The 27,544-nt window shown below is 37.4% G+C and overlaps 1 protein-coding gene across 1 annotated transcript; it reads left to right on the top strand.

The window, feature by feature from the left end:
- On the top strand, positions 1 to 27,544 carry LOC104216780 (5'-3' exoribonuclease 4). The gene is made up of 23 exons (XM_009766910.2): positions 1 to 303; positions 736 to 985; positions 4,959 to 5,061; positions 5,139 to 5,215; positions 5,287 to 5,478; positions 5,651 to 5,770; positions 6,041 to 6,103; positions 6,184 to 6,330; positions 6,432 to 6,596; positions 6,826 to 6,903; positions 8,745 to 8,831; positions 9,526 to 9,594; positions 10,836 to 10,931; positions 18,918 to 18,988; positions 19,739 to 19,867; positions 19,997 to 20,073; positions 20,168 to 20,208; positions 20,322 to 20,396; positions 25,118 to 25,269; positions 25,370 to 25,474; positions 25,595 to 25,670; positions 26,187 to 26,269; positions 26,456 to 27,544. Exons 2-23 carry the CDS (start codon positions 779 to 781, stop codon positions 27,189 to 27,191), a joined length of 2,949 nt encoding a protein of 982 aa, XP_009765212.1. The 5' UTR covers positions 1 to 303; positions 736 to 778; the 3' UTR covers positions 27,192 to 27,544.

Genomic DNA, 27,544 nt, shown 5'->3' with positions numbered 1-27,544 from the left:
GGAAAAAGGGGGAAAAGAAAGGAAAGGAAAATAAAAGTACAGAAGAGAGTTTGACGTACTGAGAAGAGAAGAGAAGAGAAGAAAAGAGAGGAAATCCATATGATTCAACGCTGCTAAGGAGATTTGTTTGAGTCCTTAGAAATTGATCTCATTTTTTCCTTAAACCTCTCCTACTCTCTGTCTCTTCTCAATTCTCATATTTAGGACCCTAGTTTTCTCAGAAATTATCCACTTTTGAGGTGAATTGCCATTTCCATAATTCAGAAGAATTTCTGAGTTTTTGAAGTTCTAAAACCCCTTCAGGTGCGTTTAGTTTTGTTGATTAAATTGATTTGGGTTTCTCTGTTTCTTTTCAATCTTAAATCCGATATTGATTTTTCTCTTCCTACACGCCGGAAAACATGGATGTTGTTGATTTGATATTTTGCTATCATTGTTTTCCAGAAGAAGAGTTAGGTATGTATATACGCATATAGGTCTCTGTGTCTGTGTGTGTGTGTGTTTGTTTATACTGAAGCTTTCACAAAAAAATCTAACTTTTTGACTAATTCCATGTATCTGTTCAATCTAGATAGTAAGACAAAAGTTTTTTTGATTTCTGTAACCTGTTATTCGGATCAAAACGTGGGTTCAGTATAGCTATATATAGATATGAACAATTCAAAGCTAAAAAGAAAAAAAAAATACTGACTTCTTCATCAAATTTTGGTGTTGCTGTTTAATATTCGAAATCAGGTGCAAGGTTTTAATTGACTGGAGCTGGGCTAATCGGCAAAAAATGGGAGTACCAGCATTTTATAGGTGGTTGGCTGATCGATACCCGCTATCGATTGTGGACGTGGTAGAGGAAGAGCCTAAAGAGGACAGTCATGGGCTGTTTGTTCCAGTGGATATTTCAAAGCCGAACCCTAATGGCATGGAATTTGATAACATGTACTTGGACATGAATGGTATCATTCACCCTTGTTTTCATCCCGAGGGAAAGGTGAATGAGTGTTTTCTTTTGAAAGTGTTGTCCAATCAAATTACGTGGTATTTGGTATACTTAATTCGTATAAGCTCTTGCACAAAGCATGTGAGAATTTGTTTTTACTAGTTGCTAGGGAAATAGTTTATTTGCACTTATACGGCTTTCTATGTTAAAGGGATGTTTTATTTTCTGTGACTGTACACTTGACATGTTTTTTAGGGGAAACATGCATGCATCATGATATGTAGTTCACAATAGGTAATTTATTTAACTTAGTCATAGCTGCTAACTGAAGATGTTGATTGGCTGTGAAGCATGCATAGGAGGAGATTGACTTCCTCTGAGTTGGTCTAGCAGGAAAGTGAAGGAACCACTGTTTATATGGCAAGAGACAATATTTCTTGTGCAATTCAATCCATTGCTTCTTTCTTTAGAAAGATTTGCTTGATGCATGTACCTCCAAACTAATGCCGCATCTATTATAAAAAAATGTGAATCCCAAGTGCATCATAAAATAATATATTATTTGGACAGCTACCCTAGTCATGTCCTGTTTGTATGTTTATGTAGATCCATGTACAGTCTACTAAACCTGTCGTTGCAAGCACACTCTTCTTGTAATGTACTTCCCATAATTAATTAAGACCCTTTAATAGATTAAACTTTGGACCAGTATATTGGCAGTCCAGATTTAGTTTTTTATCCCCAGCCTAAATATGTATGGTTTAGGATAGGATAAATAGCAAAGCGGCCTTCTTGTTTCCTCTTTCCTTTTATAGGGCTTTCATTGTTATTTGAATATTATCTGCAAACACTGCTCAAATTCAAAGGGCCATACTTTAAGAATTTTCCTTATAATTGTAGGCTGTCATAATTCAACACTCTTTCATTCAGCACTCTTTCATTCTTTAAGTTGGAAATTATCCTTGTTGAAATTCTTTATATGTGCTTTTTTGATGAAGAATTCTTTATATGTGCTTTAAGAGTATGAATTATGTGCTTGGCATGAATGGAATGAATGGAAGGCTCAAGCTTTGCATGGTTAGTTCAATTTGAGAAAGAAAGAAAGAACTTTATTTGATAAATAAAATCAATGAAGCAGAATAGAACCAAGGTTGAAATGCTATCAGAAACGAAGAGACGCTAGGTGATTTTTAGCATTTACTAAGTATCTGTAGTGTCACCAGATAATTGTGCTGGTAGGAAGTAACATGTACCTTGCTGATCTGGATATTCATTGTATGTAGTTTGGCGATTCCATAATGGAAAATAATTGAAAGTGATGCTTTTTATTCAAATCGGCAACAAAACCCCAACTTTCTTATCCGAAATCCCTACATCATTATACCAAAAAAAATTGCTAGAGGCAATAACATGACTCTTTTTGCCCTCAGGCTTTGCTCTGATTACTGTTTACCAACTTCAGAGTAATAGTTATTTTTCATTTGCCAAAGGTAATTATCGAAGGAGGTCACAACCCACAAGAAGTTCAATAATGAGAGAGAAAGAAGGTAAGATCAGAGACGAGTGAATTTGGAGATAGAGAGAAAATCATTATGGAGAAATCAAAGATAACTTATGGATGGAGGTATAGAGAAACCCAGAGGGAGAAACAGATTGAGTGAAAAGTGAGCCACTGTATGGCTACTGCTGAATGGGGAAGGCAGGGAATGAGCGTTAGAATTGCTCACATCATATGTGCAAGAGGCAAACACTAACATGTTAAGGAATCAAAAATCTTGTATTGGTGGGGCCCTATCGTTCGGGCAACTCAGTGATCATGATCGGCTCCGTGCATACTTGAGATCTTGAGTCATTTACACCTCTAATGTGAATTTTGTAAAATATGGGTACTAAAGTTTTGTATCTTTTTTCAGAGAATATGATGAAAGTTTCATGCTTTTGCATTTATAGCTGGAAATTAGGATACTGCTGTATTTTGTAAATATTTGAGGCATACTGGGAGTCTTAGAATGAGGGAATGTGGACCTTAGTGAGGAGAGATGTCTTGCAGTTACGTTTTCAGCTGTTTGAGGAGCAAAAACTGGTACTACTATTTCTGTAGGCAAGACCAGATTGGCTAGGTACTTTGCAAATATTATTTTCTTTAATTTTATGCATGTAGCAGGGTGTTAGTGCACTGGGATGCCCTTTTTATCAAAGATAAGTTAATGTAGACAAGTCGACAAAGAAACCCAATTTTTTTGTTGGCGGACATTTGACCTTTCTCTGGTCAATGAAAAAGAAGGATTTTAGCTTGAGAAGGTTCTGGAATTTAAGTCCTGTAAAAAATTGGTTTGAGAATCAGATATGATTCCAGTCAACTGTGCACAATTACCAGATGGAAGATGGATGGTGTATTTGATAATATAACAGTACTGGTTATTTATAATGTCGCAGATGTTGTATAGATGGATGACTGGGGGTGTTGAGGTACTGTTCCCCCTACCCCCCCCCCCCTTCCTTTTTTTTTTGGTACAGAGAAATTATTAAGTTATCGCTGTTAGAATGCTCTTGGTTTAGAGTTAGATGTATCAAATTATTTCCTTTTTGTTTCAAATAATTGCGTCAAACTGTACAATGATATTGGTTACTAAGTAAAATTATTACTGTTATTATATTATGATATTAAGCTTTATCAGTCACAACTGAGATGCATATTTACAGTTTAGATGTGATATAGTTACTGTTACATAACAAACAAAGACACAAAGATCTAATGAGGTACTAAATGACTGATTAGTGACTTGTGATGACCAACAACTGAAGCATTAGAGAACTTTGCAATTAATATAGGAGTAATATGAGATTTTGCTTCCATCTTAATTATAACATGCATAATTTGGAAGTCACTTGATGCAACTGTGTGATGTTAGGACCTTTAACCGCTACCTGTGCAGCTATGGGAGTTTGGGAGGTGGTGGGGTATGATGAACTCAAACCTATGAGATAGTACATTTGGATTCTGTAGTGATACTCATTAGCCGAGGATACTAAAATGGTCTAAATATGAAATGAACAATTAAATATAAGAGACTCGAGAGTTTTGTAATAAAAGAAGCGACGAGAGCCTCTTCTCATAGTAGTTAAATACATAGGAAGCAACCTTCCCAAAAACCTCTCTCTCAGTACTTTCTTGGCACTGAATTTGTTATTAATAATACCTTTTACTTATCAAAAAAGCTTCCCAAAAAAGACTCACTTAAGTAAGATACCAAAAAGGTAAAAGATAAAAAATTAAACTTCATTTTCTAGTTGCAAGATACAGAATATGGAGCTTCCAAAATCAAGACATCCTAAAATTTTTGTTTGAAGATTAATAAGCTGCTTCAGTGAACCTGGATTCAAGGATATGCTGCACACTGCTTGTACCTGATAAGAACCAATAATGTTTGCAGGGCAGATTGAGCAGCTTAAAGTTATTAATTATTGTGAAATCATACAGTGGGACTGGGACAAAAATTTGCTAGAATTGCAATAAAGACGAGACAGGATCTTAAACGAGAATCAGCAGCAAAGTTATAGTGAAACTTTTCCTGAAGTGCATAAAGATAGAGATAGGATGGAGGAATTTAAGACATTTACTTGGTCATTTGTACATGAGAGCCGTAAACCAATGACCATTCACAGATTGGCAGAGTTTCTGCATTGAGTTATTTATGTGGCATTTACCTAAAAAAGTAGTATTTAATGAATCTAATGAAGGATGTGTCTATATGATGATGAATCTTGTCATTTGATGCTTGAAATGGGCAAATTTAGGTCCACAATAGTGAAAGAATGCAAGATATCCAATCAATGTACTTTATAGATTGGTCATTACTACCTTGAAATATGGAGTTAGCTTAGCTACCTCAATAGACGTTCTGGTCCTAACTAGGATTCTGATAATTTGTTGCAATTACTTGGTATATCTCCCCGTTTCTCTAGTGTTTTTCCTATAGTTAGGTACTACCTTTATATCAGAGTTTTCTTCTCCACCTTGCAGCCTGCACCAGCAACTTACGATGACGTATTCAAATCAATTTTTGTCTACATTGACCATCTTTTCTCATTAGTCCGTCCAAGAAAACTCCTCTATATGGCTATTGGTAAGTTCTGGCTACTGATGTTGCATATCTTTTTACTTTCAATGTTTAAAGTCTTAACTTCACTATCTATTTCTTAGATGGAGTGGCTCCTAGAGCTAAGATGAACCAGCAGCGAACCAGGCGTTTTAGAGCCGCTAAAGATGCCGCTGAAGCTGTATAATTTTTCCTTTGTCTATGTGGTTTAACACGGTAGAATTATGCATCTCATTCAATTTTCTATGACAGGAAGCTGAAGAAAAAAGGTTGAGGGAAGAGTTTGAGATGGAGGCTGCTAGTTTATTGCCTACAGGAAAGCCTGAGACATCTGATTCAAATGTTATTACTCCTGGTACTCCATTTATGGCAGTACTAGCAGTAGCTCTTCAGTATTATATACAATCGAGGTTGAATAAAAATGCAGGCTGGCGGTTTACCAAGGTTGTTCCAGTATAATCTACTAAAGTCATCTTACTTTAGTACAATCTTTTAAGATTTAAGGATCCTTCTGTGGAGTAATCCTTTCTGGTTATTTTTTAATGCCATTCTGATTTTCAGGATACCCTTTCTCTCCTAACTTATTTATTCGGCTGCATTGGGTGATTATTTGAAGGTTATCCTTTCTGATGCTAATGTTCCTGGTGAGGGTGAACACAAAATTATGTCCTACATCCGCTTGCAACGTAACCTTCCTGGCTTCGACCCAAATACCCGTCATTGTCTTTATGGCCTAGTGAGTGAAAGAGTTACACTATTGTTTATTAACATCTTAAATTCTTTTAATCCTTTTTTTTGTTGATAAGAAATTTATATGTCCTTTACCTATCCGAAAAAAGGAAAAAGAAAGAAAGAAAGAAAGAAAGAAATTGATATGTTTTTGACAGAATATGTGTTGTTCAACCTTGCTATTTTCCTTTCAACAGTGTTCCTGGATTTCTGTTGCGTTTATCTTGATTATCTCATGTCTTAATTTCTTCATGATTATCCAATTTGCTTTGTTTAGGATGCAGATCTGATTATGTTGTCTCTTGCTACTCATGAAGTCCATTTTTCAATATTGAGGGAGGTCAGTAACTACTACTATCCAGTGGCTGTGTCATCAAATTAATTCGTTCTCTAAAACTGAAAGTCTGATCTTCTCTACAGGTGATTACATCACCAGGTCAGCAGGAGAAGTGTTTTGCCTGTGGTCAGGTTGGACATCTTGCAGCTGATTGTCGCGGTACAAACGGAAACCAAGGCGAAGATGGAAAGGGTGTGAATGAAACACCTATTCACAAGAAGAAATATCAGGTTCAAATTTGCTTCCTTTTCTTTTGAGTTCCAATTTCAAGTTTCGTTTATCATCTAATATTTTGGTCCATCTTGTTGTTGCCTCTTTGTCCCATTCGCAGTTTCTCAACATCTGGGTGTTGCGAGAGTATCTGCAATATGATTTGGAGATTTACAACCCTCCATTTCGGATAGACTTTGAAAGGGTGGTGGATGATTTTGTTTTTTTGTGTTTTTTTGTTGGAAACGATTTTCTTCCCCATATGCCAACACTGGAGATTCGAGAGGTATGCAGTTATCCTGATGTAGGCATTTTCATCTTGATTGTTATATCTCTGGTAATAATGAGCTTTTCTATATGGATATTCTACTCTGATGGTTAAACAATCTTGGGCATACCATAATTCTTTTTCAGTCCAATGGCATTGCAACTGCTATTCCTTCTCTCCAACTGTTATGCAGCTGCTGATCATTCTACTTATTCAGTTAATGATTTAATCCTGTATACTTTTGTAGGGTGCCATCAATCTGCTGATGTGCATCTATAGAAGAGAGTTTACAACAATGGGTGGTTATCTTACAGATGCGGGTGAGGTAATTTGCTTTTCAACAATGCAACACTTCAAATTTCTGACAAGGATTCAAGCTATATGTGGTATACTGCCGCATGCTTGAATAATATAGATGTTTTCATTGTTCCATCAGATGAAACTTTTATCTTGTTATATCTACATTTCTAATGCAGGTACTGACTGCTAGTTCGTTTATTTTGGGTAATTTGGTTAATTTTATTCTCTGATGGTCATGAGTATTATCCGCACTCCTTTGCAAAGCGTATATTGGTAATATGTTGTATCTTTGCAGTGTCAAATGTCCAAGGTTTACTGGCTAATGTAATGCCTGGGGAACAAGAAACTTAGGTTACTTTAGGGGCTATTAAGACTTCTAGAGACAATTAGACCTTTTTATATGCAAGTGCAGGTGGTTATGTTCAAATGTTAGACATTTGTATTTCCTGCTCTCCATCTCCTTTTTTTTGGGATAGATTGCTTTCCATCTCATTTTTACTGAGGTGGTTAAATGGAAAACAATTTGCTTTTCTATTTGATCATATTTCACACCGAGTTCATTGTGGTTCTGGAAGCTTGAGCTAAGTGTGCTAATGAGTCCTTTGAAATTGAACTTTAAGACTTGCATCTGTCGAAGATAATGTTTTTTAGTTGTCAAAATCAGGGACCTTCTAGGTGGCCATTTTTTTTTTGAAAAGGTAACATATTATGTATAAGTAAAAGACTACACAAAAACTGTGAAGTCACCCATAATTAAAAGGAGGCCTAATAAGAAAAGACACTCCTAAACCTTCTAGGTGGCATTATAGCAGTGTTGTGAAGAGTGTGAAGCGAGGAAAAGCGACAAAGGCCCTTTTCTCTTAAAGCGAGAAGCGAAGCACTCGCTTTTTTGAAGTAAAGCGGAATTTAAAAAATATATATCAAAATAAATGCTGCATAGACAGTGAAGAAAAAGAAAGGAGAATGACAATAAAATAAATACTGCATAGACAACTAAGAATAAATGATATGAAAAAAATGGGAGTAAGTATGCCAAAAAATGGCAGTATAACTGAAACGAAAGATGGCAGCATTTTGCCGCAATTTATCACTGAAACAGTGAAAGAAAATGAAGAAGAAGAAGACGAGAATGGCAAAAAGAACTGAAGGGGAAAAAAAATTTCGCCAGCATTTCGTTGCTATTTGGACACTGAAACAGTGAAAGAAAAATAAAAAGAAGAAGAAGAAGAAATCACATACCTGGGGCCAAACTTGATGATCTTGAAGTTAAAAAAGAGAGCCTTTCTAATTAATTAACGTTGGCAACCCAGTTTTAAAAAAGCGCTCGATTCTGTCGCTTTGTTCGCTTCTCGCATTTTTCAGGGGAAGCGATCGCTTTTGTGTACCTGATACGCTTCAGATCAGAGAAGCGCCAGATGCCTCGCTTTGCGTCGCTTCTCGCTTTAAGCGAGGAAGCGGTCGCTTTTAACAACACTGCATTATAGTAATGTTTTATCTATTTTCACGCTCTATGCCTCTACCTGACTTGCCCGTTGCCACTTACTTTCCTCAAGCTTCATTTTACACACAATTGTATGTAAAACAACTTTATATTACAGGACAGTTCGGGTAACATATCCGATAGTCCTTATGTTTCATTTACTTCTAAATATTACCACTTTGATTCAAGGACTTTGCTTCATTTTGTGAGATGTAATTAGCTTGAATATTGAAGGCTAATATATATAAGGGTTTATTATGTAGTCATACGAGACACGACTAGCTTTGCAGTGTTGTTCTTTTTTTGCATTAGCTAGAGATACTGTTAGTTTCTCTGCATTGCCGGTTGTTATGTTTTGAGTGAATAATATGACCATTCATTTACAGGTGTTTTTGGATAGAGTAGAACATTTTATTCAGGCGGCAGCAGTTTATGAAGACCAAATCTTTCAAAAGAGAGCTAGGATAAAGCAGGTGGACTCTTTAATTCCTGCCTAAAAATCATAGCACAGACAATGATACACAGAAGATCCTATGAAGAAATTAGAATTTTTAAACATGTTTCTGGTTATCTAACCATGCTTATAGAGCTGTAAGATATTTATTTGTCAGGGATATCCAATATTCGTTTTCCTTTTTAGTTATGCGCCTCAGTAAGGGTGGTTTCTTATGTATCTGACTAGTCTAGGTTTTTTTTTCTTTCTGAAACTCGTAGTATAACCAATGTTTGGTCTTTAGTTTCGGTTGAAATGATGTTTTAGCAATGTGTTAGTTACTCATACGCCTTTCTTTCTTGCTGCCTGTTTCAGAAAATTCATACTTAAGTTTTCCGTCAATTTCACCAGACTTCTTGGCACCGCCTGAATTGCTTTGCCAATTTGTTACAAGTCACTGCACCTTCTTTTATGCTAAATCCTGGATGTAGTTACAATTGAACTAGTTACTCTACCAAGTTTCTGTGAAGCAGTAGTCTGTTTTGCTTTTTTGGCTCCAAAAGTTAAAGCCTTTGGTAGCAAGCATGCTTAATATTGAACATGATCTACGGCTTATTTGCTCATCATCTTCATTATTATTGTTACCATGACCATTGTTTTTGTTGGCGTTCTTGTTGTTTCACTATTGTTATTATAATATTTTATACTCTTTTGATTTTTTCCCCTTACTGCAGTCAATAGAAAATAATGAAAGAGCAAGAAATGAGGTTAATGCTCAGCCACAGCCTCCGGCGGAGGACAAGGTGCTTCATCTGTCTTAAATGTTACACTTCCTGATACAGGAGAGTCTATTCAACTGATCAAGCCGAAGTTCTGATTCTGCTTGATTTTGATTATCAGTACTTTGTCCCAAAATGAATAACCGAGTCCAGAGAATGAGCTTGAAACTGTCTAATCATGGGTTGAACATCAACTCAACGTTTTTCCAAAAGCGAAGATTACATAGGCTTATAGCTATGTTAAAGTACTATAGATCAGATTTTTGAAAACTTACCAATATTTAGGGAACATTCAACTGTAGAAGGAGTAGATCAAGTGTGATTTCAATACCTTAGTTAATGTCAAAAATTCATCAAGTAGTTGATAATATCTTTATTCATAGTATGGTTTGGGAGATGACTACCTTTTTATCCCTTATATTATTCGTTTTTTATTAGATTTGAACTTCTCTCAAAAACAATCTTTCTGTTGAAGGTCTACAAGTTTATTCGTTTAGATTATGAAATTGGAGAGCTATGGTCTTCCGTGCTTTACTTTGTGTTTTGTGGTTCCCAATAATTTCTTGTCTTTACTTTTGACCTATGTTGCTCGGACTCGGGTGCGGGTATTCGATACGGATGTGGATATAGAGGCCGGATTTTTCATCACATAAATTTTAGGATTCGGGGGTTATGGAATGGATCCAGAGTGCGGATAGGGGTGCTAGGATATGACCAATAAATATATATTAGGTCTTTTGAGACAACTTCCTTTTATGATTTTAACAACTGCACTTCTACGGCATTAATATTGTTGAATAATGCCTTTACCTAACCAAAATTAAAAAAAATGTTGAATAGTATGTTTTATACTTGAGAAAAAAGGAAGAATATGATGAAAATCTTAAATTTGATAACAAACTTCTGAAGCAACAGAATGTACTGAAATAGAGAAGAGAAATAAACGAGGAAAGCAAAAAGTGTGCTAGATATAGTAACCGTATGGAATTCAGAAATCTTGCTTTAAATTACCACTCAATATGATTGGAGGCCCTCCAACTTTTGTTGCTTTTAATGTTTCAACCCATTGTAGGAGTTGTATGTTACTTGATTGTGAAGGTAAAACTAGATTTCCAAATACTGTGACGTGTTACTGTCAGAAAGACAGTTTGTTTGCACTGCTGCCTGCATATGTGGAAAAGGAAATTTGTTTGCACGGCTGCCTGCTTATTTAAAATAAATGTAAGTTGCGTCATGAATGTTATTTAAAGTCCATTACCTTTCAGGTGAAGTTAGGGGAGCCTGGATACAAGGAAAGGTACTATTCCGAGAAATTTGGTGTATCAACTGCAGAGGGTATTGATGAAGTCAGACAAGATGTAGTAAGTTCCATCATAGAATGTTGTTAAACTCTTGTTACCCTCTCATAATTTATTCATTATATCAAGTGGTTTACTTGCCTCTACATCTGGGTAGTACTCCCTCTGTTTCATTGTATTAAAATGGCGGTGTCTTGGTTAAGCACAGAGTTCAAGAAAGAAAGTGTACAAGATACATACCAAAAGTACCTTAAAACATACAGTTTTAAACATGCCATGATATTTCTATGGCGATAAGAGCATGACATTAAGGGTAAGATGGGAAGTATAAATATAAGAGCTCCAAATATAGAAATGTGTCATTCTATGAAATAGATTAAAAAGGAAAGAGCGTCATATAAAATGGAACATAGAGTATTGCTAAGTTTCATTGTGACATATGATCAGTAGAGTGCTGTTGGCTCTAAACTGAAAGACTGTAATAACATATCATCACCTCTGGCCCTTGCTATAAAGGCTGCAACAATCAGATGCTATTTCTAAATTCATGTTGAAACTATTTTGTGAATATTAAACTTTAGATAAGTGACATCTGGATTAAAACGTATTCTATGTTATGATGTGCCAGCAGCTTGGTGCTAGACAAGTAAAAGCTATGAAGCTTAGGACAAGGATAGCAACTTTAGTCTTTCCCAATTTTTGTGATGCACTTTCCTTTTTAGTATATCCCAAAAAGAATGATACCTCTCTATATTTAGAAGTAATTTAACTTTAAACTTCTCATTTTATCCTTAATGAGATGATTTATAGCCACACAAATAGCTATGGCTTGCTTTAGATCATAAGTTTCAAAAGTTTTTCTTTCTTTCTTAAACTCCGTGCCCAGTTAAGCAACATCGCATAAACTGGAAAGGCGGAGTATTTAGGAGCCACAATTCATCTTGCGGCTCGTTTTGTTCAAATGAAGAAGCAATATTATAATAGTAATATGCTCATCTGTTCTGATAAGTTGGTCGTTGTGTTCATTCTTTGTTTGAGTTATATTTCTTCTAGAAGTGAAGAACTAGGTGCCTTTTAGGTTGGAGTGTTATACAGTTCTACCTTTCCGGTCCCAGTTTCTTGACTGTGACGGGTTTGTAGTTTAGGAACAAAATGTTTGACAAATTATTAGGTTGATCTGGTAGACAAGTGGAGAGAACTAGGTGATTTTTTAAGTTGGAGTTACTCCTTTCGTCTCAAATGCTTTACCCAATATGATATGCATGGAGTTTAAGCGTGTTTGTCTGATTTTCATTTCTATATTTTTGTACACACACTTAAAAAGTTGATACTATTATTTGATTCAGTTGTTGTTCGTTCTGGTTACTGTCAACTGCTGTTGATCTTTGAAGCCATAAACTCTAATTCCTTTATCCGCGTCTGACGGATTGTATATGTTAATTACTCATATAAATGAAATTGTTTTCCTTATGATAAATAAATAAACAAAATTGAAATAAACAAGATACTTATGCTCATATTTATGCATAAACTAGATATAGCTTCAAAAGCCATCAAAACAACTTTAAGACATATTTGCCCTTACTCAATTCAAGAAAATAGGATACATTTGCCTTTCCTTCAAAAATATGAAGTATTTAGGTATCATCTGCATATAACAAGTGGTTATGATTGCACAAGTCTTGCTGTCATTTTGCACCTTGAAGCCACTATTCTAGCTCAACTTTAGTGCTCTCACCAACATTTATTCAATCTTCCCATCATCAAGATGAAATAGAGAGGCGACGGAGGATCTCTCTGTCGAAGTCAGGTTTATGAAGTAAAGAAACCTATTGGGCTCCCATTGAATAAAATGGAAAAATTAGGAGGTGGACATACAATATCTTGTCCAGGTGATCCATCTTTCATCGGGACCATGTTGTTGTATATGTTGAGTAAAAGATTCCGGTTTATATGATAATAGGCCTTATCCAGTGTCCAGCTTGCATAAAACTCTTGCCTTCCCTTCTCTCCCCCCATTTGGTATCTCATTTGCTATTAGGGGAACTTTTAAGTAGTTAGTCATGTATAGTGTCCCACATCGGGAAGTAGATACCTATTATTATATATTCACCGTATATAAATAGGTTGTACAACACTTTATATAGTCAATAAGATTTTTCTCCCGTGCATTCTCACATGGTATCAGAGCAACCGTGAGAAATTTATCGCTGTGAATAAATTCCAGCAACTCTGGGAAGAGAAAACAGTTAACCGGAAGCCCTTTTTCCACAAAAACAGGTTTGTCCGCAAGAACCATACTATCCGTTGGTGTTGTGCAAAAACCACCACTACCAGGAAGTAGATCAGAGCTCGGTGACCAATCCTGAGGAAAACCTCTTGAAGAAAATAACCCACGCGCCCTCATGCACCGCCGAAAGATTTTTTCCAGCGAAGTTCTGACGTCCACGCGCCAGCGCGTGAGGTTGTTTCCGACCAGATTTTGGGAAAATTTCTTCAGAACAATCTCTTCTCTTCGCAAATCCGAGCCTACCCATCCAATTAAAATTAAATTCCGACCACTTTTATATTTTTACGGCGTGAACAATGAGTTTTCCAGCGAGAACAGTAATTCCCAGAAATTTTTTGCCTTTTCTGGCGCAATATTATAATGGAATTCGTATCAGAAAGCCTTTTAACGCATAATCCGTTGGATCCAATGCATTGAATCCAATCCAGATGGTTTCTTTACCGGATTATATTGAGTTCCTTCAGTACAAAGCATGTAAACAGACATCTTCAGGGATAGCTTCCTTTCAAACAGATAGTAGTGTGACTTGTGTTTCCCAATCTTCAACCTCTGAGTCTTAGGTCATTGATTTAGGTGCATGTGAACATATTTCTGGTAACAAATCTCTTTTCACTACTATTTCATGTACTCAATCTCTCCCAACAGTCATAATGGCCAGTGGGTTTTAAATCATGGCAACTGGAATAGGTCAAGCAAGTCCACTTCCTTTCTTACCTTTAGATTCAGTTCTTTATGTTATCGGTAGTCCTTTTAATCACATAGCCGATAGTCGCTTAGCGAAACCACTTAAATGCTTTGTTTTATTTCTTGATGACCTCGTTTTTATACAGGAACACATTAAAGGGCGGATCATTGGTACCAGGCGTGAATTAGATGGACTTTATTTACCTTATCCTTGCAAAATCACATGGACTCACATCTTGTCTTCTTTCAACTTGTCCTGTTACCGATTCACCAGATTTATTACATAAACGGTTGGGGCATCCCAGTTTGTCAAAACTTCAGAAAATGGTACCTGGTTTATCTTACTTGTCTACTCTAGAGTGTGAGTCATGTCAGCTCATAAGCATACCCGCTCCTATTTCCCTTGGAGTCTTGATAATCGAGCAGAGTCACCTTTAACTTTAGTCCATTCAGATGTTTGGGGTCCTAGTCGGGTCAGTTCTACCTTGAGATCCTGCTACTCTGTCAGTTTCATTGATGATTATTCCAGGTGCACTTGGATATTTTTGATGAAAAATCAATTTGAGGAGTTCTCTATTTTCCAGACGTTCCACGCTGAAATTCAAAATCAATTTGGGGTTTCTATCTGCACATTTCATAGTGATAATGCTCTAGAGTATTATCTTCCCCATTTCAGCAGTTTATGAACTCTCATGGGATTATTAATCAAACATCTTGTCCGTACACATCTCAACAAAATGGGCTAGCTGAATGAAAGAATGGACATCTTATTGAAATTGCTCATACCCTACTCATACAATCTCATGTTCCGTTGCGTTTTTGGGGGGATGCAGTTCTTACATCTTGCTATCTTATTAATTGTATGCCATCTTCAGTTGTCCAGAATCAAGTTCCATTTTCTGTCCTGTTTCCCCACTTACCTTTGTTCTCTCTTCCACCCCGTGTCTTTGGAAGCACCTGTTTTGTTCATAACCTTACTCCAAGAAAAGATAAGTTAGTTCCACGTGCTTTTAAGTGCATATTTCTAGGTTACTTGAGAACGCAAAAGGGGTATCGATGCTATTCTCCTGACCTCCAACAGTACCTTATGTCCACTGATGTTATCTTCTTTGAAACCTAATCATACTTCATAGGTCCAGGTAATCACTTGGATATTTCTGAGGTGCTACTAGTTTAACTTTTGGAGATTCAGTCACTATCTCCCATTCATCTTCCTCTACAACTCCAGCTTCAGCACCTACAGCTCCAGTTGCAGTTCCACCACTTATAGCTCCAGTTCCACCACCTAGTCCAGTTCAATCTTCTGCGGCTCCACCACTCTTGAGTTATCATCGTCGTCCACGTCCAACATCAGGCCCAAGTGATTCACGTCCTGCATCAGATTCTGCACCTACTGCGGACTTGTCTCCTCTTAGTCAACCAATTGCACTCAACAAAGGTGTACGATCCACACTTAATCCTAATCCCCATTATATCAGTTTAAGTTATCATCATCTGTCATCACCTCATTATGCTTTTATATCATCTTTGTCCACTGTTTCTATCCCTAAGTCTACAGGTGAGGCACTATATCATTCAGGATGGCGATAGGCTATGATTGACGAGATGTCTGCTTTACATGCGAGTGACACTTGCGAACTTGTTCCTCTTCCTTCTACTGTTGGTTGTCGTTGGGTTTATGAAGTCAAAGTCGGCCCGGATGGCCAGGTTGATCGGCTTAAGGCTCGTCTTGTTGCAAAAGAATACACTCAGATTTTTGGTCTTGATTATAGTGACACTTTCTCTCCCCCGTGGCTAAAGTAGCATCTGTTCGTCTCTTTTTGTCCATGGCTGTTGCACGTCATTGGCCTCTTTATCAGTTAGACATTAAGAATGCTTTTCTTCACAGTGATCTTGAAAAAGAAGTTTATATGGAGCAACCACCTGGTTTTGTTGCTCAGGGGGAGTCTAGTGGTCTTGTATGTCGATTGCGCATGTCAATATATGGTTTGAAACAGTCCCTTCGAGCTTGGTTTGGTAAGTTCAGCATAGTTATTCAGGAGTTCGACATGACTCGCAGTGAAGCTGATCACTATGTGTTCTATCGGCATTCTGCTCCTAATCTGTGTATTTATCTGGTAGTTTATGTTGATGATATTGTTATTACTGGCTCAGGATAGTATTACTAATCTGAGCAACATCTCTTTCAGCACTTCCAAACTAAGGATCAAGGTAGATTGAAGTATTTTCTAGGTATTGAGGCCGCTTAGTCTAGCTCAGGTATTGTTATTTCACAGCGGAAGTATGCCTTAGACATTTTTGAGGAGACTTGAATGATGGGCTGCAGACCTTTTGACACTCATATGGATCCGATTGCTAAGCTTCTGCCTAGACAGGGGGAGCCTCTTAGAGATCCTATGAGACATATGAGGTTGGTTGGCAAATTGAATTACCTTACAGTGACTAGAGTACTAGACCTGACATTTCTTTTCCGGTGAGTGTTTTAAGTCAGTTTATGGATTCTCCCTGTGATAGTCACTGGGATGCAGTTGTTCGCATTCTTCGGTGTATAAAGTTAGCTCCATGCAAAGGATTACTATTCGAGGATCGAGGCCATGGGCAGATTGTTGGGTACACAGATGCTGATGGAGCAGGATCATCTTCTGATAGACGTTCTATGTCTGGATATTGTGTAGGAGGTAATTTGGTCTCTTGGAAGAGCAAGAAACATAATGTAGTTGCTCGATCTAGCACCGAAGCCGAATATCGGCAATGGCTATGGAAACGTGTGAGCTAGTGTGGGTAAAACAGTTGCGCAAGGAGTAGGAAGTTCGGAGAAATCAGCAACTGGTGAGTGATAATCAAGCTGCTCTTCATATTACGTCAAATCCGGTTTATCGACTGTCACTTTGTCATAGAAAAGATACTCTCAGGAGATATTGTTACAAAGTTTGTGAAGTCGAATGATCAGTTAGCAGATATTTTCACTAAGTCTCTTACTGGTTCTCGTATTAGTTACATCTGTAACAAGCTCGGTACATATGATTTATATGCACCGGCTTGAGGGGAGTATTAAGTAGTTGGTCATATATAGCGTCCCACATCGGGAAGTAGATACCTATTATTATTTAATCACCCTATATAAATAGGGCGTTGTACAACACTTTAGATAATCAATAAGATTTTTCTCCCGTGCATCTTACAACAGGAACATCAGTAATCTGCTTCTTTTATGAATGCATGCAGTGACTTAGAATAAGGTTTTTCTCAACCTTCTTCCTTCTTTCTTTGAACAACTTAGACACAATCTTATATACACTTTCGACGAAGCTCATTGGACTGTCTCCTAGTGGACCTCTTTATTGGAAATGGTTGATATAGTTTTTAGTGCATCTGCTCTGATGATATCAGAATATCTTTGGTAGAATGCTGTTGTGTACCCATTTGGCACAGGTGCTTTTTTAGGTGAACAGACGGTGATATCATTCAGCCATTCACTACCTTCTTATTGTGAACAAGGTCTAAGAGGCCACACCTTTTTGTCACTTGTTTATTGGGAGACTGTCATCCACATATCTTGGCCTCCAATTCTCAGTCTCTATGAACGGAGAAGTGTAAAATCTCAAATTACAGAGTTGACAGCTCAGTCTTTAGCCTTCTTCCTATTGATCAATGCAGTTCTTCTTCTTCTTCTTCTTCTTCTTCTTCTTCTTCTTCTTCTTCTTCTTCTTCTTCTTCTTCTTCTTTTTCACATCAGCCATCCTCTGGGAGAAACTATGTTCCTATCTCCATATTTTAGCCACACCCCTCTTGATCTTTTTCTGAAAGATGTTTCCTCAGCTTTGGTTAAAGAAAAAAATCTCCTCAAATATACCAATTGATCCATGTTATCCAATTTCTTTTTGATCTGGCTTTCTCTTTCCTAATCTCCAGAAAACAGTTTCATTCATGTCCTCCATTAACTTGTGAAGGATAACTTGGATGTTAATAGGTCTACTCATCTGAAGAATGAGGGCCAAAAGAAACTGCAATAACTGCACGAACAGACCAATGTGGTTTGAGTAGAATTTGGAGGAAATGATTTCTTAAATGGTTTTTCATGTTATAGAAGTTTGGAATGTAATTTTGAGTAGGTTGTAGATAACTTCTACTTATATTCAGAGATTTGCATGATATTACCATATCTATGAAGACATGGGTGATTAGTTTCATTGCTTCGGCTGCGCTGTATGCCTGTAACTGCTTGCCTCTGGTGATTACAGTGCTAGTGGATAGTTTATAAATACTACCAAGTTCTGTTCCCAATATCAGAAACTGTAGTGAAACTGAAGTCCCATGCATCCATTTTATCACAGATACCATCATATGACAATCAATTCACATCTTGCACTGCTTTCCTAGATGCCTTAAATTATGGTATTGCATCGTGCTTAACCAAGGATGAAACTATGGGCATACGTGTCATTTCCCTCAACTTATAGAAAAACTTATCTGCTGCGTCAAGCTTCATTAATTAGAGTGAGTACATTATCTGCTGAAAAATCTCATATGGGAGAACAAGATGCTTATGATTGTAGGAAGTTCTTGTTTTTGAAGTATATTAGATCCTGGTATCTTTTGTGAGAGAAATAGCATGGCGACCTCAGCTTGCTTACGTCCTTTTCTTTTGTGCACCACTTAAGCTCTAATTGCACCGTTAGATAAAAGGTTCTCAATAGACTTACATGAGGGTGCATTATATTATATAGAAAATGCAGATTGAACTTGTTATAGTATGGGGTACATAAGTGCAAGAAGTTTCTCTTTCCTAGATTTGTATAATTTGGCACTCTCTCTTGTGCTGAGAGATTCCATTTTCCTCTTTGCGAAATCTGCGATTTTGGGAAATCTGTTTACATGTATTTGCTGTGCTTATTAACGGCCGACTAGGAGAGATGGGTCTGCAGGGGAAGATCTTTCTTTGAGGGGCAGGCCAACTTCCCTTTTGGCCTGCCTTTCTCTTGCAGTTAACATTATTTTGCATCCTATAGCTAGTAATATGATTGTAAAATTTAGTCTTATTCTCAACTTTTAGATGATAAATGTCAAAATTTCAGGTTCAGAAGTATGTGGAAGGATTATGTTGGGTTTGCCGGTATTACTACCAAGGTGTTTGCTCGTGGCAATGGTTTGTTGTTTTCCTGGATAAATGAATAGTATTTTTGCACTTCATATTTACACATTTCTTGTGAAGTTATTGCTTTATTGAATACTTTGTGGTAGAAAGATGGAGCTTCTTTCTTCATGCAGCATGCCACATATATAATATTGATTACTTTGCACTTATCCTTGTGGGGATGTTGTGTATGACTCCTATTGTAATAATTGAATTTTCTATTATTCAGATATTCATTCTTTTAACTTTTTATTTATTTTTTGATTGGAGATGAGGGGTTAGTGGTTGGAGTTGGGAGAATCTCTTCTTCCTACTTTTTTTACCCCTCATCAATTTTGTGTGTGTCACGCGTACAGTGGAACCTGCTTATTGATGTCTAATGCACTGATTAGAAGTTATCAGCTAGTCCCACTTTAACACTAGACACAGAGTTTAAAATTCTAGTTTCACTTAATGAATTATATTAGTGATAGTGGAAAAGATATTAAAGAAATGGTTGAAAGTTAGTTTGGTAGAGAAAACATCACCTCAAAGTTTAAAGTTTGTATAACTAAATGACTTTGAATTCTTGAAAATTGTGAAAGTTGTACAGAATAATTTGTTAGTGGCATGCTGTGAAATATTTTGGGATGTCTCAAAATGGAAAGTTGTCATATTAATTGGGACAGGGGAGGATCTTAGTTCTTCTAACATCTGTTCGTCCTTCCTAAATTCTTGGTGGCTCAAGTGGCAATGTGCACTTACAATTCACTTTTTTAATAGGTTTTACCCATATCATTATGCTCCATTTGCTTCTGACCTCAAAGGTCTGGCGGACTTGGAAATTACTTTCTTCCCAGGGGAACCATTTAAGCCCTTTGATCAGCTAATGGGTGTTCTGCCAGCTGCAAGGTTATCTTTAAGTTCTTCATACTCCATATTGAAAGATTTGGCAAAGGAAGCATCTTTTATCCAGAGCTGGTGATTCCTCTACATTAGTGGTTGTTTATGTTTCTCTTCCCCCCCCTACCTGTCCTGCAGTGCAAATGCTCTTCCTGAAAAGTACAGGATGCTAATGATGGATCCATCATCGCCAATTTCTGATTTTTACCCAACAGGTGTCATGTCAACATTTTACTGCAGTTCAGTTTACTATATATCTCTCCTTGTTCAGAAGTCAATCATTCACCATAAATTCTTTTGTGCCATCAGATTTTGAACTTGACATGAATGGAAAGCGTTTTGCATGGCAGGTATTTTTACTGCAATATTCGAATGTCTAGTGGTTTTCTGATATGATTTTAGTTGTTTACTTATCTGAAAGCTTGATATCTGTGGAGTAATTGTGATTTCCTCTGTAAAACAGGCTGTTGTAAAATTGCCGTTCATCGACGAGAAGAAGTTAGTTGCTGAAACTAAAAAGCTTGAAGACACGTTGTCGGTATGAAAGATAAGATTATTTTTAGACCGTTTACCATCTTGCCTCTTGTTGTTAATAGAATCTATTATGAAATGGTGAACTTGATTTCCTCAAATGTCAAAAGAGAGCACTTAACTACTACTTCTTTTACCATCTTCATGTTATGTTACATCCAATTTGACTGCTAATGCTGCTATCCTTGCTGTCAGTATCTTTGTCATGAGACACGTGCAGTTCTAGTAGGCTTGATTGGTGAATTGTTGCATTGGGACTTAGATTTTATTAGTTAGGAAATTACATCCCATTAAAGAAGTAGGCTACTGAGGTCATAGATGTGCTCGACTTTGCTCAGTTTGAGATGTCATTGAGTTTTAATAAATATATGGCTTTTCCTAGATTGTTTCTACCCTTGGTGGAAGGGGATGAGGATATTAAGTTGTCATTATTCCCTTCTACTCAGTTGTTGGCCTATTTCAGTTTTAGATCAGCTTGACCAATTTCAAGAGAGATCAGGCTAATTAAGCTTCAGTGTGCAGACAAAATTTAGAGATTTGGTTTCTGCACTATTTTGGATTTTGATACTTAATATCTCAATAATGTAGGAAGAATATTTCCTGTGGTCTCAAGAAAACTAGGAAAGCAGGTAGTGATGAAATATATTTTCTCGCCTTGCGGTCCAATAGATGGAAAATGAATCCTTCTTGTGAGGTGGGCAGAGTAGTTATTTCTTCATCTAATCTTTATGGAATTTTTTTGTAATGCATCAGAAAATCTTTGTCCCCGATATCTCTTGGCAACACATTTGACTACTAGAGCTATATACTTTGAGACTGTGTGGAATACCTGAAACAAGAGAGGATAAGTGGAGCAGTTTCTGTAGTTGGTAAGTTGGTTAGGATAATGCATTAGTAGGTATAAATATTGGAGAAACTCTGGAGCACTTTCTATAGTTGGTTAGGATGAAGTGTCAATAGATATATTTGGAGAACTTACTTTCAGTTTAAGTCATCCATTCTGTGTCTCCCACCATGTTCAATAGTGATTTTTTGGCAATTGAAATGGCACCTAACGGATCCATAATAATCGATAAGAAAATCACTGGCCACCCCAGCGGATCCATGGTTTATGTGGCGGTGCGCTGGTCATAATAGATCGACGTTCGTGTTGGAGCAAGAATTAGCAAGCAAGTTCTCCTTCTCTATTTTTCTAAAATGCGCCTACCTATCCTGGTATTTCTACTTATTTTTCTTTCAGTGACTTCATTTTGCAACATCTAACCAAGTTTGATAAAATTTCAAGGCATTAGTTTGTGAGGTTTGTTAATTGGAATCTGATCTGCTGCAATCTCCCTAGTGATAGACTAAGTTACATGAAAACTGACATCAGTAGCTTCATGTCAGACCTCAAGACATGAAATTTTTTAAATTTGAGGGACATAACTCGAACTAGACAAAACAATAAACATATACGTAAAAGGAAGAAAGTCGATAGCTGTGAAGTAAAAATTTTTTGTACTCTGCTAGATTGTAATTCCAATGCTAAAAGAAATAGGCTGAGCTTGTTTGAATGGAAAAAAGATTGACAAAGTACCCTAAAGAGTCCCAACCTCTAAAACAGAATGCTAAATGCCTATTGAAGTCTATAGTAAGTAATACGAATGATCCTTTTATTGGAATTCATGTACCTCATTGTACAGTGTCCAAGGGAGACAAATGAATGTCTCAAAAGGTGCATATATATATATATATATATATATATATACATATATAATCTCAAAACAAAAAGTTAAAAAAGAAAGAGAAAAAGGACACAGTCAGCTTCTTCATTGGATTCATGTTCCAGTCCTATTGATTGTCTCTTCTTGGATTACAGTATGACAGATATACACAGCGTTAGGTTTGGTGTATGTGATTCCTAGGTAGTAGAGGCAGCAGCGAGTGGTCTGGAAGAGGCTTTTAACAGGAGACATATTCTGATGGGGTTTCCATGTTGATGCCAACAGCCAAGTTGCTGCGCAATGTAGTCCCTTGCCATCTTTTGGTGGTCTCTCCAGTCTTCCTTGCTTAAGATATTATGTAGTGAGTTTCTTATTTCTGGGGAAAAGACACCTCCCATTTGGATAGAGATGATATACCTTTATAATGTCTTAGTCAACTATAGCATGTTAAATATCTGTATCAGTTTTACTAAAACTTGAAAAAAGTAATATTTAACTTGCTTCTTTCAGTTAAATATTATTATTTGTCAAGGAACTATCAACAATCTCGATCAGATGAAGCCATAATAGTTATGAAAAAAATATGAAATGTTAATTTGACTCTCAAGCTAAGTTGCCCGGTCTCTTTACTTTCGGTGCCGCACCCCTATCGACACGACATGTGTGTGGATCCGTACCGGATCTTATTAACTGATTTTGGGTACTTTGACCAAAACCGACGGAGAAATTCGAGACATATACAATGATTTTGAAATCGAAACAAAATCTATGGTGAAATTGAAGAAATGAACTTTTATCGTCAACATCAACAGAGAGAGCCGCTCGATAAAGGAAGTCAGCTTTGGGAAAGCATCGCACAACCTGCCCGTCTACTGCTAGTGCCGGGCGAGGGCGCCGCTATGCCCCTTAATGAATCGGGTGGTCCTTCGACCTTCATTTGATTCCACGGCTGGCGTAGAGCTAGAAACCCTAGCCTTCGGCTCCATACTGAAAAGGCCGGCCACGAAGGGACATCACGACTATCCTTTCTGGGAATACCAGGCTTTATATGATCCTGATCAGTGATCAGTATATTTTAATATTCTGAATCCTTATGTGCTTTTTTTTTTTATACTAGCGACGGCAGATCTGTTAGTATTCACCATTTTGCTACTATATAACAAGGACCAAGTTACATCAGACTCTTTCTATTTTGAAATGTTTCATGTCTTTATTGCTTGGTAAGTTTTATTGACTTCAAAAGTTTTTTTTTACTGCATACATTCTATTACTTATAGAAATAGTCATGCCAATCTTCTCGGTAAAGAAGAACTCGTTGAAAAGAGGCCTTTCAGTTAGTTCAAAGGCACTAGGGACGAGCCATTATTACATGCTTTCTGATGCTTTTGGAGTTCACTCATATCGAATTGACCAAAAGCTCATGACCTCTCTATTCCCGAGAAACTCGGTGATCTCGAAGTTTTTTGACGCCTGGTCAGAGTACGACTGGTTAGAGGGGCATATGGGTTTACGAAGGCTAAGCTAGGTTTGGGAATATCCAAAACAAATGAAAAGAGATCAGGGTCGATAAGTGGCAGTTGACAAGGAACTTGATCCCCCCCCCCCCCCCCCCCGGAAAAAAGGGAGAAGCCGCGGTCGAACTCTTATTCTGGAAATAAGTCGGGGCCCTTTTACCAAGTCTACTAGATAGAAGATGATAGAAGGCCAACTATGGTTGCCTTGCACAAGACGATGGCCTTTCACTTCGAGTTCCTTCCTTCGTAGTCAAATCTGATGATATGCTTCTTGAACCCTTCTAAGCAATTAGAAGAGAGAGGAATTGGACCTCCCTCAAATAGATGGATCTGGGATTGATTATGTCAATCCTTTTCCTTTTATCTCCTTTTCATATTCTCCTCTTGATCAATATTTTCTCCTTCTCGGAATATCTTGTACGTTTTTCACATGATGTTTCATAATTTAGACTTTTGTATAACTCTATTTTTGGATATTTTAATTATTTTTAGTCGAATCCCCACACCCATATCCGTACTTGGATTCGTACCCGCGAATCTCAAAATTTCGATCATGAAGGATTTGACCGCTAGATCCGCACCCGTAGAAAATATCCGCGCTCGAGTCCGAGCAACTTAGCGCTACAACAACAACAGCAGCAGACCCAGTGTAATCCCACAAGTGGAAAATATTCTGTATAAAGCGGAGGTGTATTTTTAGCGTCTGCTTCTTGTTCAATTGCATCCAGTTATCTAGTTTCCCCATGTGCCATTGAAATCATTACTTCAGAATAATGTGGGTTTCATCGTGGCTATCTCTGATCGTCTCAGTTAATTCACTGATGTAGTATTTATATTTTATGCACCTACCCTAAATAGCTGCTCAAAGCTGTGATGTTTGTAGTTTAACATGGACGTTCATTGTTCAGAAGTCTCCCCTTCCTTTGTGTTGTCCATAAGCAAACAGTCATATCAAAGAGATCAAACATTCAGAGGATTTTTCATGGCAGATTAGAGTGCTCAGGAGTATCCATGTCCCTATTTCGCAGTGTTATCAAAGGCGAAAAGCGTAAAAAAGCTCTAAGGTCGGTTGGGGTTTTAAGCGCAAAGCACAAATAAAGTGGGGGCTTTAATGAAAAAAGACGCTACGGGAGCAAAAGTAAAAATATGTATATGTAGTCCAAGGCTAATAGTTATAAGCATGAATAACAAATATATGGACAAAGAAATTGAAAAAAATTTACGATAAAGTGAAAATCAATTGTTTAATGTCGCCTTTTCATGATTACACTCATCGGGAAGGAATAGTATGCCTTAGAGCCTTGATGCGATACTAAAGCGCCCACAATGCGAGGCAAAGCGCTCAACATGTTTTGAGCCTCGCTTCAGGGCTTAAGCGCGCCTTTGACAACACTGCTATTTCGTTGACTTGGAGCTTAACTGGAAAAAGATCCTGGAAGATGGGGTATTAAATAATTTATAATGCATATTAGAGTTGTTCTTGTCTCATTCTCAATTTTGTATTTTTGCAGGAAGAGGAGCAACTCAGGAACAGTGTAATGTTCGATTTGCTCTATGTTCATCATCACCATACTTTGGCTCCATATATCATTTCGTACTATCATCACAATAATAAGGTGCCCCCAGGGGAACAAAGGCCATGGCTAATTGATGCAAATCTGAGGTTGGTCATGTGGTCTACTGCTGTAAATTTTCAAGTTTCTTTTTTTTTTTGGTTGTTTTTTGCTGGTTCCTCAAGCATTCTTCTATTCCCTTTTTCACAGTGGTGGAATGAATGGATTCATTTGGTTATCTGAGCGGAATGGCCTGAGAGATAGGGTTTGTTCCCCACTCAATGGATTGGAAGATATTTCAAATAATAAGATTTTGTGAGTTCTGTTCTGGCAATTCCAGACCTCTAACCTTCTTTCAAATTGTGATTATGACATTCAAAATATTTCAACTGCTTGAGAAAGTACCTCTTCTTATCTTTTCTCTTGTGTGGCCAGAAATATTACCTTTCTGAATCCAGTACTTCATAAGCATATTCCGAAGCCTCCAGAAGGAGTATATATGCCCAAAAAGGTTTGTAAAGAATCTGTAATTTGCTTAGTTGCAGTTGTACATTTGGAGCATTCTGAAACAATAATACCTAAGTCATAAAATTTGCTTGACCATTATGTTCTTGAGCAGAGATAATCTAGCGGGAACATATATTGTAAATTTTCAGTTTCTTTTATGTGAATGCGCGTGGATTTAAATAAGTAGGTTCCAATTCTAGTCTTATTTAGTCAGCTATTATTTTGGTGGTTTTTCCTGCTGTCGATAGAATACTCCCAACCCACTTTTTTAACTTAAAAAAGGTGCCTATTCTTTTGAGCTTTTCCTGATCTAAGGGAGCTTGAATTTAATTAATTCTAATATTTATTCTGTAGTTTCTGCTGAGAGTTAATCTGCAGTTCATTTTTTCTTGTATTTTGAGGCACATGGCTTCGGTCTGCTACATTGCTTTTGCTGTTTGTGGTTTAGCGTCTGGTTGAGTGTGCTGCATTGCTGCTTTTAGGAAAATTGTGAGTGAAGCTATTGTAATTTGTACTGCAGATTTTGAGAGCTGTTGATATAAAACCTTTCCCTGTATTATGGCATGAAGATCATGGTACCCGGCGTCAGCTGGGCAAAGATAGGTAAAATCTCATCTCTTTTTGCCGTGTCTTGTGGTATTTGCGTGTCTTTTCTTTTCACAATCTTAAACCTGCAACAAGTGTTAACAGTAATCTTGTCTTTTGTGAGTGATGAGCTTGTGAATGTAATTTCTTTTTGCAAGTAATCAACTGATAATATGAATGTTTTCGGTCTTGTGTGTTATGCAGGGGTCCAGTACCTGGGGCTATAGCAGGGCCTTCTCTGGGAGAAGCAGCACATCGGTTGCTTAAGAACACATTGAATATCAAACCCGGTGGAACAAATTCTGGAGTGTTGGAGCAATCATATCCTCGAAATTTCCTCGGCAACCATGTTCTGAATAGACCAAGGCCAGCTGGACCGTCTGGCTATGAAGGTGGATTTTATGATCAAATGAGTTACAGGAATTTTTCTCCCAATCACCGCCCACGATTTCCAGGACCAGTTGGCCGCGCAAATGGTTTTTTTGAGGATCCTTCTTATTTATCTAGCAATTTTATGCCTCGTGGTGCATCTGGAAATCCCAGATATGCTCCATCCCCTTATGAGTTGCAAAGCCCTAGGCAAAATTTCAGGATGCAAGACAGGCATTCATATCAAGATCAGTATCATAGCATGAGGAATGAAATGTCTGTGTTGACAATTGAAAGTGGTTCAAGAACGAGGCCTTATTCAGCTGTGCCAAGGATGCCAAATTCAGGACAACTTTCTAACGTCCGCCCACCGCCATTCACACCAAGTGTGGGTCCACTTCCTTCACCCCCGCCGCAGTGGATTAATAAACCTGCAAGGGGAACTACATCAATGCACTTAAAGCATCAAGAGACTTTAAAAGGGCCGGGGTACGAGAAGCAAGTCAAGCAGGTTTACCAAATCAAAAGCCGACCAACTCAGAGTCCCCAAGAAACAGGAACACAACATTAATATTTGAATTGTTTTGAGCTTTGCTTTTCCCGTTGATAGTCAATCTCCGTAGACGTAGTGAAGGATATCCGGATCCGGATCCTACCATGAAGGATTCTTCTCGTATCTTTCTTTTACCATTATAGATGGATGGAGCCATTTTATGTTCAATTGTAGCAAATATGGTGGAGTTCGTTTCACAGTCCCCATGTATGATAGGCCAGTTTGAGCTCTGGCAAGTATGTTGTACCAAATGAAAGAGAAAATTTCAAGGAATAGTCTTTGTTGCCTTGTTCTTGTTGACTGAATTGGCAGAACAAATCCTGCAGAGTTATAGTAGGATACACATAATAAGCAAGATATGAATTTTTTTA

This window comes from Nicotiana sylvestris, chromosome 5, assembly GCF_000393655.2.
Source record: "Nicotiana sylvestris chromosome 5, ASM39365v2, whole genome shotgun sequence".
Lineage (NCBI taxonomy): Eukaryota > Viridiplantae > Streptophyta > Magnoliopsida > Solanales > Solanaceae > Nicotiana > Nicotiana sylvestris.
The sequence above is the reverse complement of the archived record's forward strand: the minus strand, read 5'-3'. Positions and strand labels throughout refer to the sequence as shown.